General features: G+C 39.7%; 1 protein-coding gene across 2 annotated transcripts in view; it reads left to right on the forward strand.

The window, feature by feature from the left end:
• Positions 1 to 12,831, forward strand: part of PDCD1LG2 (programmed cell death 1 ligand 2) — a 62,036-nt gene that overhangs the window by 15,592 nt on the left and 33,613 nt on the right. For both annotated transcript variants that reach the window (XM_082471088.1, XM_082471087.1), the window contains exon 2: positions 45 to 350. In XM_082471088.1, the coding sequence (XP_082327214.1) occupies positions 45 to 350 (306 nt within the window). The remainder of the gene's footprint in view (positions 1 to 44; positions 351 to 12,831) is intronic.

Consider the following 12,831-nt stretch of genomic DNA (forward strand, 5'->3'; position numbering starts at 1 on the left):
AATGTGAAGGCAGACAATTTGAGAATGTCTTATTTTCTGTTCAGCTTTATTCACAGTGACGGTCCCGAAGGAAATGTACACGGTAGACTACGGCGGCAATGTGACCTTGGAGTGTGATTTTGACACCGGAGGTCATGTGGAACTCAGAGATTTAAAAGCCAGTTTGCAAAAGGTGGAAAATGATACAACCTTGCTCAGTGAAAGAGCCACTTTGCTGGAGGAGCAGCTGCCCCTGGGGAAGGCCTTGTTCCACATCCCCCAAGTCCAAGTGAGGGATGCAGGGCAGTACCGCTGCCTGATCATCTATGGGATTGCCTGGGACTACAAGTACCTGACTCTGAAAGTCAAAGGTGAGTAGTTTCAGGGACTGGAATACATGGAGGCATCTCTCCAACCCAGGACCTGCATTAGCTGCAAGTAACAAGCTCAAGCCAAAACTGGGAGGATGGCTATAAAGAGACAGAGATACCTCAGAGAAAACAAAAGCACCTGCTCAGAAATATTTTTTGATATCTGAGTATAAATCAGTGGAGGTGAGGGTAAATAGGGGTAGAGGGAATAAAACTGGTCTAGAGAAAGCCAGGAAAATGAGTCCCTGAAAGGTGGGAGGGTACCAAAGATAAGTTTTGCCTAATTCACAGGAACAATACTGACTTGCTATTAAACTACTCTTTCAGAGTTCAGAGTTTTTTAAACCATGATTTGCCACTCATTAACAGATTAGAATATCAGTTTAATGAGTAGCAACCAGGTGGGTGTTTTTTACCAGTAAAATGAATGAACTGAATGAATAGAATAGAATATATCAGGGCATCACATAGTAGGGCTTAGTGTTGTTTTGTGAAACACAAATTATTTCAGAGGGGTGTGTGTATGTGTGTGCGCACGTGCGTGTGCATCTTGGCTCGTGGTGTGATAATTTTTTTCTCACTCTGGGTCATAGTCTAAAAAGTTTGGAAAATGCTACTCTAGTCCCAGCCTTATCTATTGCACATGAAACAGCTGAAGTCCAGAGAATTGAAATGGGTAGCCTGAGGGAGCCAGTGAATCAATAGCTGTCCCTGTTCCTCTGGGTTAAGGGCTCTCTCCACCACAACACGAGCCAAGAACCTAAATCTGAAGAGAATCTTCAAGTTGTAGTTTGTTCTCGGAAAGGTCATATGAGAAAAGACATGTAACAACTGTAGAAGAATAGATTTAGCTCTGTTCATTGGCTTATGTTTTTCAGCCTTCGCTGACTGGTCTGAGTTAAACTATGCCAGTTTTTCTCTGTCCCCTCCCTATTCCACACATTAGACTCAGAGGATATGTTCTGTCTTCTGGAGGGTCTGTGGGTTTTGGTCCCTAAAGACCATTGACCTTGACAGCCATGGGGTGACTTTATGATCTGGTATAAAGAAGGACAAACTAGAATAATTAGACACGAGGTTGAATGTTGTTTTCACCTGACCTTGGGCAGGTTATTTCACCTCTCTTAATCTCACATTTTTCTTATTTGTAAAAGAATAGCAATAGTAGCATCTACCACATAGGATTATTGTAAAAATTAAAAGAGATAATGAACATAGAGAACTGATCATGGTGCTTGGCATATGGTGAGTGCCCAGAGGTTTGGATCAAAGACCCTCAATTACTGCAGGGATGGTGCCCTCTTACATCTCAACTAATAGTGAGTCATCAGGAAAGCCCTTAGCTGGATGTAACTGCCTTCTATCTTTATTGCATTTCCTACAAACAGGCATCAACTGGGAGGAACTCCAGAGCATTGAAGTTAGTGTGAGTTCAATCAACTGGAGGAGAGAGGGCTCTACATCCTCACAATCCCCTAGTGTACTTGGGTATCTGCACCCCTAAATCACTGCCCCATGTTTGTTGATCTCTATTTGAGTGTTATAATGCACCTAGGGTCTTTGGGCAATTTGGTACCAGTTCCACTCTTTCTCGCTCGGGCTGAGGGATGTCCCAGGGCACTCTGCCTGCTTCCTCACCTAGACCAGGGATGAATCAGGTGAGGAACAGATTTATTCCTCAAACCTTAATTAATTAATTAGTTAATTAATTCCTTAAACCCTTAAACCCTTAATGATTTTCCAGCTAGAGTATATGGGATCACAAAGACTTTCTATGGGATGCATAGCATAGGCAGTTTTAGGAAATTAGTTTCTAGATCTTCATCTTCCCCAAGTACTTGTTCCCCAAATTGAGTGAGCCTGAGAATATGCCTTCCAGGCAAGGCTCTTGGGGTTCTCCTAAAACACTTCCTCTTTTATTTTTGCTTTACCCACTTCATAAAAAAGCCTCCCTTTCACCCATCATGAATACAGTGCATTGCCCTGAGGTATAAAATCCTCCATAGTGATAAACAAAAGAATGATTGGAAATACTGATACCATACCAAATTGTAATGACTAACAAATCCTTCTGCAAACCAGGAGGTATCAAATTCTCTGTTTTCAACAAAATTGAAGGAGGCCCTAATAGAGTTAACAGCTGATAATAAAAAATAAATTCTTTGTCATATAAATCATAAGGCTTTCAAAGAATGAAATGATATTACTATAACCGAACTTCTTCCATTCCTACCTACTCATTCATATGAGCAAGATTCCTTAGCTCTTATAGCTACAAAAAATGAAAAATAGAATTGATGCTGAACCTTGTCTCATTCCAACCATAAGTCATATGCATCCTTAGATTCATGAACAGATTGAAAAAGAGAGCCCCATCCATCCCATTAAAAGATACATTTCCAGTAAACTTTTTTATGTTTAATAATTATCAATATTCATAATATTTTATGTTTTGATTTTACATGTACTGGTAATAATGGAAATTAGATTTCAATGCAGAAGAAAACTTTGAACACTTAAAGCCTCATGGTCACAAGAAAAAAAAATTTAATTTCAATAGCTATACATGTTTTGTTGTTGCAAAGAAACAAAAGGATAATCACCAAAAGAGTGTTCAGACATGTTGCATTAGGATAAAATTCTGCAGAAGTGGAATGGGAACTGATATTCGAGGAATAAAAAGAAACAATGTAAAGTTCTGACCATTAGAGAAGAATTTTTGTATGTATTTTTCAATGGATGGTGATGTGTATGAAAGACACCTTCTTTGATTTCTAGGTGACATTGGATGCATTTGTAAAGAGTGAAATAATTGCCTTACTAAAAATATGTGTTTATAAAGGGCTAAACATCATATATTTTTCCAATATAGAAACCTATGATATATTCTAAGAATGAACTTAATAAATATGTGAGAAGGAGCGCCCTGCATCACGATTGTTTTAGGAGAAATGCAAGCAAAAAAAAAAAAAAAAAAAAAAGATTGAAGACCAGCACCTAAGGATATTCTACCCAGATGAGGGGTGTCTGAAGGAAGCAGGGGAGATCTGGGACCCCATTTAGGGTGCGCTTACATAGAACAAGACTAGAGGAAGGATGTGCTTTGTCCTTAAAATGCCTAAGTTTTGGCATACACCTTGAAAATAGGTTTATAGCATTTTCTTTGATGTCTGGGCAACAGTTCATACTAAATATAGTGAAAAGAGAACTGATTTCATAAGGACAGGGGAAAAAATGCTAGGTAGCATGGCTAGAGAGTCTAGAAGAGACAGTAACAGAAGGCTGCAGTTTTTGAAAGGCCAGGTTGCAACCCCAAGGCAATTAGAAATCTGTCAGAAGAAGGCCAGGGAGCATGACTGAAGAAAAGAGTACAGAGGCCCTGAGAAGCCAGGAATTGAGCACACAGGTTAAGAACTGGCCTGAGCAAGGATCCCAGAAAGACACAGAGCAGGTACTAAGAACAGAAGGGCCAAACCAGCCTGAAGGCCTGAGCAGGCTGAGGCTTACAGACGTACTTTAAATCAACAAAAAGGCCCAAGATAGATAGAGTACAACTTCAACAAGTGGAGGAAGGCGGCAGCATAGTTTCCATTTTCTCTCGCAAGAGAAATGGACTTCACCCTAAAAGGGGAAGTCAGATGGCAGAGGGCATAGGGAGGAGAACAGCCCGAGAGAAGCAACTCGGTAGTGAAATGATGTCTGTACCTTTAGCCTCTAGGCCCAGAGAAAGCGTTTGCTAAAAAAACTTACTATTGGGGCTAAATCTGCTCTCAGTGTCTTTTCTCCCTTGGGGAAACTGAAGGGAATAAGGAAACCTTGAGTTAAGAAAACAATGTCCTGAATTTTGAAGGGGAGAATTTAACCTGATGTTCCTCCCCAGGCCATTTAACAGACCAATTGAGAGCCATCCTAGAAGATTTCTTTCAGTGACTACTAGAAACCTGCCAGGATTCTCTAAGATTAATGCATATAAAACTACGTTTTTTCACCTTAGTTATGGTCATTATGATGATAAAGCAGATAATACTATGTGCAGTAGTAAAGATAATATAGTACTAAAACATATGGTAAAGATAATAAAGCTTATCTTTATTTCAGAAATGCTAGAGTTGCCAGTAACATTTGAATTATAGAGACAACTGGGATAACAGAAACTATTTAAACCAATGGAAATTGAAATCAGAAAATAGTAATTCTTTTGATGGAACAGACTGAGAAGCCAAATGGGGACTAGGGAGGCAAATCACCAATTAGCAAAAGCAGGAAGCTGCTACCACACTGCTGGGCTGGAGGGACAGGGGGAAGGCAGGGTTTATGGGCCCAGGGGTGGAACCCAAGTGGGCCTGTCCAGTGGTATCTGGAGGCAGGGAAGAGCTGTGGCCGCTGCTGGAGAGGCCTTATAGCATAGAGTGTGGGGGAGAAACACTCATTCTCCTTCCTCCTGCTCACTCTCCCGTCTTCCCGCTATGCCTGCTGTTGGCTGTCACGAGCCTGGGATACACAGCCTGCAAGAGTCAGCCTTCCCGCCGTATAGAGCAGAAACTGAGGGATTGATCTAACGGCAAACAGGCCCAGGACCCACACAGCACACACCTTGTGTATAAAGTGGTAAAACGTGGGATGAATAATAGTGTAGTTGGCTGGATCTATAACCGACTGAACAAGTAGTAGTTGTTGACTAAGGTGCAACAAAGGTCTTGGGTCAACCTGGAGACCATCTCCAAGTGACAAGAGGTCTGTTATAGCCAACCCAGCTGGACAGTAGATCACTCAGCGAAATCGATCTTACGACCTTAGGCTGCTTTAAAACCCTGTGTTGGGCCTGAAGTGTACTCAGCACATAGGAAATAATTAGTCACACTATACTTTGTGCTGCTTAGATAATATCTGGAATATAGGTCATGTTACACTGGCAAAAACAAAGTGCATCCAAAGACTGCTATCTGGAACTGGGGCTGAAAATTATGTCCTGTGAGATATGGTTGAAGGAAGTAGGCATGTTTTACCTAAGAGGTGGAAAGATTATACGGGGTCTTGCCAGTGATCTTCAAATATCTGAAGGGTTTTGTCACATGAAAGAGATAATAATAATTGCCAGTACTAACTGACTATTTAATAAGTTCTAGGTACCTAACTCATTTAATCGTCCTCACACCCCTGTTAAGGATAAGTATTATTGTACCTATTTTACAAATGAGATAACTGAGGCTTGATAGGTCATGTAACCAGCGCTTGGCTTAAGCTTAGTCAAACCTTTCCGACTCTGAAGCCCATGTTCTTAACTACTATGCTTACCATATGTTGTTTTGCTAAACCAGGCAAGTAAGTACCAATGGGTTGAAGCTACCATGAGGCAAAATTTGACTTGGCGTAAGGATGATCCTCCCAATGGAAGTTTAACTTTCTTATTGTCTAATTATGGCAATGACTGCTTCTGGAAGTAAGAGCTTCCATTCACAGATGTGTTTAACCAAAAGTTAGTTATCTCGCAGGTTACTAATATCAAGAAGAAAAGTATTATTAAAGATAAAAAGGGGCATTTCATAATGATAGAAAAAATCAATTCAACAGGAATGTAACAATCCTAAATGTGTATACATCTAACCATATAGCTTCAAAATATATAAAACAAAAATTGACAGACCTAAAAGGAGAAATAAACAAATCCATAATCATATTTGGAGATTTCAACTCATCTCTGTTATAACTGGTAGAACACACAAAAAAGAAAATAGAAGAGTAGAACAACACAATTAGCCATCCTGATCTAATTGACATATATAAAATTTATACCCAACAACTGCAGAATACACATTGTTTCCAAGTGCATGTGGAACATTCATCAAGATAGTTATCTAGCAAAGCTGCTGGAGAAGATACTTCTCCTTGAGCAGGAAGTTGGACTAATCAAATTTTAAGATCACTTTCACCTCTGAAATTCTAAAATTTACTCATCTTTTCCTAAGAATGTCACCCTCAGTCCAGCTTCCCCATTGTGTATTGCTGATAATGATGTCTTTTCAGCCATTTCCCTAATAAGAAAGAGGCTGTGGAGACATCTTTAATATTACATAAATGTAGGGTGTGTGCTCCTGTCCCTCCCCCAAACCTTGCTCATTCTTTTTTAAAAATTTTATTTTTCAAACTGAAGTATAGTTGATTTACAATGTTGTGTTAGTGTGTACAACAAAGTGTTTCAGATATATATATGTGTTCTTTTTCAGATTCTTTTCTGTTATAGGTTATTACAAGATATTGAATATAGTTCCCTGTGCTATACAGTATATCTTTGTTGTTCATCTGTTTTATATACGGTAGTGTGTATCTGTTAATCCCAGACTCCTAAGATATCCCTCTCCCCCATTCCCCTTTGGTAACCATAAGTTTGTTTTCTATGTCTATGAGTCTATTTCTGTTTTGTAAATAAGTTCATTTGTATCATTTTTTTTGGATTCCACATATAAGTGCTATATGATATTTGTCTTTCTCTGTCTGACTTACTTCACTTAGTATGATAATCTTTAGGTCCATCCATGTTGCTGCAAATGGTGTTATTTCATTCTTTTTTATGGCTGAGTTATATTCCATTGTATATATGTACCATACAATGGAATCTTCTTTACCAATTCATCTGTCAGTGGACATTTACGTTGCTTACATGTCTTGGGTATTGTAAATAGTGCTGCTGTGAACATTGGGGTGCATGTATCTTTTCGAATTAGAGTTTTCATCTTTTCTGGATATATGCCCAGGAGTGGGATTGCAGGATCACATGGTAACTCTATTTTTAGTTTTTTAAGGAACCCCCATACTGTTCTGCATAGTGGCTGTACCAATTTACATTCCTGCCAGCAGTGTAGGAGGGTTCCCTTTTCTCCACACCCTCTTCAGCATTTATTATTTACAGACTTTTTGATGATGGCCATTCTGACTGGTGTGAGGTGATAACCTCATTATAGTTTTGATTTGCATTTCTCTAATAATTAGCGATGTTGAGTGTACTTTAACGTGCCTGTTGGCCATCTGTATGTCTTCTTTGGAGAAATGTCTATTTAGGTCTTCTGCCCACTTTTTGATTGGGTTGTTTGTTTCTTTGATATTGAGCTCTATGAGCTGTTTGTATATTTTGGAAATCAGTCCCTGTCAGTCGCATCATTTCTCACTGATTCTTTTAGTTGAACATCTCTCCCATCTCTTCCCTTATTTATATATCCCAAGTCAAAGCCTCAGCCCAGCTCCTGATTCATGGCCCTCCTACCTCTGAATCACCTATCAACTCAGCAACCAAGACCAGCATCTTGTCCTGAGCTACCTTGCTGGAGCAGGCCAAGCCCTCACCTGTAACACACTGCTCCTGTGAATCCATTTATTCTACTCTATGCCCCTCCAAAGCCCCGGAGCTTACAGAAATAATCTACAACATAATAGGATTAAATGATTATAAGAGGACATCAAATGAAGGGATAATAAGTATAGATAAAATAACATAAAATTAGATAAAGTGAGTACTCAAAATGCATGCTTCAGATGCTGATGGATTGCTAGAGGTAGACCAAAATTGGCTCCAAGGAGACTGGTGAGTCTAACTAGTTCAAGACCTTCAGTAGGCTGCTTCAGAACCTGAGTCTTCTTATCTTCTTCTACTTCTGGGTACTTCGAAGTCCCCCTGGAAAACATATCGCTCTTCCCATGTATGTTGCTTCATCCCTAGACTTTTGCGATTACATAGAGAATCATCCTCTTGTGATGATCCCAGTGCAGAATTCAGAATGCTGTACCCATGAAGGACATGAGTTCAAAGCTCCCCAACCACCCCATATTCCAGCTGTTTCCTTATTTATTGCTGGAATATGAATTTTTCCTACCTCCTAAGGTCCTTGGGTGGTTTAAGCAAGATAAGGTATATTAAGAGGATGGAGTCAATAGTTAGAGCTACTCACCCTTGCTCCTCTCTAAGTTCTTGACTAAGTGAGCTATACCCAGAGGAATCAGTAGCCAAATGGAAATGAACTCCATTGTTTTAAATTAACAACTGGATGAGCACATAATCTTTCCCTTTCCCCTCTCCCCACTTTGGAGCTTCTCTGATAATTTGCACTGGAGAACATGACTCAGAATAGGGAATTCTTGTTTCTTGCTCCCTAGTCTTAAACTGAGTCCAGGTTTGCAGATCAGTCCCTGAAGTTATCCTTCCAAACTCATAGATAAGAAAATCTGCCCCACCCACCCAGTCACAAGCAGAAGCTGGAATACTGTGGGTGGGGAAGATGTGAGAGATTTTTGAGGCAGGCAGGCCAGCAGGCCCAGGCAACTACTCTTAATGGCATGGAAAGAACTTCAAGAGAAGGCCACAGGTTATAAACAGCACTTCAAGACACAGTCACCTTGCTCTCCAGTGACCCGTGACTGAGTGAGTGACTTTGGCTGTAACTAATCAAATTAGCAACTCATAACATAGAGACACACAAGGGAGGTTCTCAAAAAGCAAAAATTGTGGAGAGGGAAATGAATCTTCCTTCCACCTCCACAGAATGTAAAAGCACAGGGCATGAACTCAGCACCTAGAAAACACTTAGTAAATCATACATATTTGATATTTTCCACATGTCTGTTAGCATTATTTTAATATAAAATCGCTTTTCACAGTTTGTGCTCATTTATACTCCTCCCAAAAATTTAACAAAAATAGTTTCATCATATCTGTGCCGTATATACATCTTTACTTCAAAGATCTTATTGAAATTCTTTCTTAAAGAATTATTTCCTACCTGATGAGAGCTAGTGCTCACTCCCTCTTCCTTTCACCAAAAATCAACAGGTTACTTTTCACACTCCCTGGTATCTGCGTATGTGGTTAATATTCAGTTATTTTTAGCTATCATCTAAGATAATTGGACAATTTGTCCTTGTGTCTTCCTGGTGCTCTCAATGTCACTTGTGTCTATTTTAGATCTCAGTTTTCTAGAGGGCAGGGAGGCATATCTGATTAATTCATTCAGCATCCACTGCACAGAAGGGTGTGTGTGTGTGTGTGTGTGTGTGTGTGTGTGTGTGTGTTAGAGAGAAGTATAAATATACTCAGTTCTTGACTATTTATAGGCAGAATCTAGGTCTTTTAAAAAAAAAATAATAGCATTTATCAAGTGCTTACTGTGTTCCTGCCCTTTACTAAGCACTTTACATGTATTAACTCATTCATCTTCAAAGTGTTGCCAGAGCTGTTCCAGGTCTTTGCTCAAAATGCATCAACCCCCACCTTTAGCAGGAATAAACATAAATCTTTAAGTTAAGGTGTCCAGATATAAGAAAGGAAGCTACGAACAAAAACAAAAAAACCAAACCCAGAGGACCTTCAAGATGGTGGAGGAGTAAGATGTGAAGATCACCTTCCCCCCAAAAAATATATCCAAAATACATCTACCTGTGGAACAACTCCTACAGAACACCTACTGAACGCTGGCAGAAGACCTCAGACTTCCCAAAAGGCAAGACTCTCCCCACATACCTGGCCGTATGGCTGACAGGGTCTTGGTGCTCCTGCCAGCTGTTAGGCTAGAACCTCTGAGGTGGGAGAGCCGAGTTCAGGACATTGGACCACCAGAGACCTCCCGGCCCCACGTAATATCAATCAGCGAGAGCTTTCCCAGAGATCCCCATCTCAATGCTAAGACCCAGCTCCACTCAACGACCAGCAAGCTCCAGTGCTGGACACCCCAAGCCAAACAACTAGCAAGACAGGAACACAACCCCACCCATTAGAAGAGGGGCTGCCTAAAATCATAATAAGTTCACAGACACCCCAAAACACACCACCAGATGCGGTCCTGCCCACCAGAAAGACAAGATCCAGCCTCATCCACCAGAACACAGGCACCAGTCCCCTCTACCAGGAAGCCTACACAACCCACTGAACCAACCTTAACCACTGGGGGCAGACACCAAAAACAACGGGAACTATGAACCTGCACCCTGCGAAAAGGAGACCCCAAACACTGTAAGTTAAGCAAAATGAGAAGACAGAGAAATATGCAACAGATGAAGGAGCAAGGTAAAAACCCACCTGACCAAACAAGTGAAGAGGAAATAGGCAGTTTACCTGAAAAAGAATTCAGAGTAATGATAGTAAAGATGATCCAAAATCTTGGAAATAGAATGGAGAAAATAAAACAAACGTTTAACAAGGACCTAGAAGAGCTAAAGAGTAAACAAACAATGATGAACAACACAATAAATGAAATTTAAAACTCTCTAGAAGGAACCAAAAGCAGAATAACTGAGGCAGAAGAACGGATAAGTGGGCTTCCCTGGTGGCGCAGTGGTTGAGAATCTGCCTGCCAATGCACGGAACACGGGTTTGAGCCCTGGTCTGGGAAGATCCCACATGCCACGGAGCAACTAGGCCCGTGAGCCACAATTACTGATCCTGCGCGTCTGGAGCCTGTGCTCCGCAACGGGAGAGGCCGCGATAGTGAGAGGCCCGTGCACCGCAATGAAGAGTGGCCCCCGCTTGCCACAACTAGAGAAAGCCCTCGCACAGAAATGAAGACCCAACACAGCCATAAATAAATAAATAAGTAAATAATTTTAAAAAAAAGATTAAGAAGGCTTAAAATCATACTTGAAAACTGGGATAAAAAATAAAGTAAAACATACTAATTTAAAAAAAAAAGAAGAACGGGTAAGTGACCTGGAAGATAGAAGAGTGGAAATAACTACTGCATAGCAAAATAAAGAAAAAAAGAATAAAAAGAATTGAGGACAGTCACAGAGACCTCTGGGACAACAGTAAAGGCACCAACATTCAAATTATAGGGGTCCCAGAAGAAGAAGACAAAAAGAAAGGATCTGAGAAAATATATGAAGAGATTATAGTTGAAAACTTCCCTAACATGGGAAGGGAAATAGTCAATCAAGTCCAGGAAGTTCAGAGAGTCCCACACAGGATAAATCCAAGGAGAAACACGCCAAGACACATATTACTCAAACTATCTAAAATTAAATACACAGAAAAAATATTGAAAGCAGCAAGGGAAAAGCAACAAATAACATCTGAGGGAATCCCCATAAGGTTAACAGCTGATCTTTCAGCAGAAACTCTGCAAGCCTGAAGGGAGTGGCAGACATATTTAAAGTGATGAAAAGAAAAACCCTACAACCAAGATTACTCTACCCAGCAAAGATCTCATTCAGATTCGACGGAGAAATTAAAACCTTTACAGACAAGCAAAAGCTAAGAGAATTCAGCACCACCAAACCTGCTTTACAACAAATGCTAAAGGAACTTCTCTAGGCAGGAAACACAAAAGAAGGAAAAGACCTACAATAACAAACCCAAAACAAGTAAGAAAATGGTAATAGGAACATACATATTGATAACTACCTTAAATGTAAATGGATTAAATGCTGCAACCAAAAGACATAGACTGGCTGAATGGATACAAAAACAAGACCCATGTATATGCTGTCTACAAGAGACCCACTTCAGACCTAGGGACACATACAGACTGAAAGTGAGGGGATGGAAAAAGATAGTCTATGCTAATGGAAATCAAAAGAAAGCTGGAGTAGCAATTCTCATATCAGACAAAATAGACTTTAAAATAAAGACTATTACAAGAGACAAAGAAGGACACTACAGAATGATCAAGGGATCAATCCAGGAAGAAGATATAACAATTGTAAATATTTATGCACCCAACATAGGAGTACCTCAATACATAAGGCAAATGCTAACAGCCATAAAAGAGGAAATCAACAGTAACACAATAATAGTAGGGGACTTTGACACCCCACTTTCACCAAGGGACAGATCAATCAAAATGAAAATAAATAAGGAAACACAAGCTTTAAATGATACATTAAACAACATGGACTTAATAGATATTTATAGGACATTCCATCCAAAAACAACAGAATACACTTTCTTCTCAAGTGCTCCTGGAACATTCTCCAGGATAGATCATATCTTGAGTCACAAATCAAGCCCTGGTAAATTTAAGAAAATTGAAATCATATCAAGTATCTTTTCCAACCACAACGCTATGAGACTAGATATCAATTACAGGAAAAAATCTGTAAAATATACAAACACATGGAGGCTAAACAATACACTACTAAATAACCAAGAGATCACCAAGAAATCAAAGAGGAAATCAAAACATACCTAGGAACAAATGACAATGAAAACACGACGACCCAAAACCTATGAGATGCAGCAAAAACAGTTCTAAGAGGGAAGTTTATAGCAATACAATCCTACCTCAAGAAACAAGAAAAATCTCAAATAGACGACCTAACCTTACACCTAAAGCAATTAGAGAAAGAAGAACAAAAAACCCCAAAGTTAGCAGAAGGAAAGAAATCATAAAGATCACATCAGAAATAAATGAAAAAGAAATGAAGGAAATGATAGCAAAAATCAATAAAACTAAAAACTGGTTCTTTGAGAAGATAAACAAAATTGATAAACCATTAGTGAGAC

This window comes from Balaenoptera physalus, assembly GCF_965194825.1.
Source record: "Balaenoptera physalus genome assembly, chromosome: 7".
In the NCBI taxonomy this organism is placed as follows: Eukaryota; Metazoa; Chordata; class Mammalia; order Artiodactyla; family Balaenopteridae; genus Balaenoptera; species Balaenoptera physalus.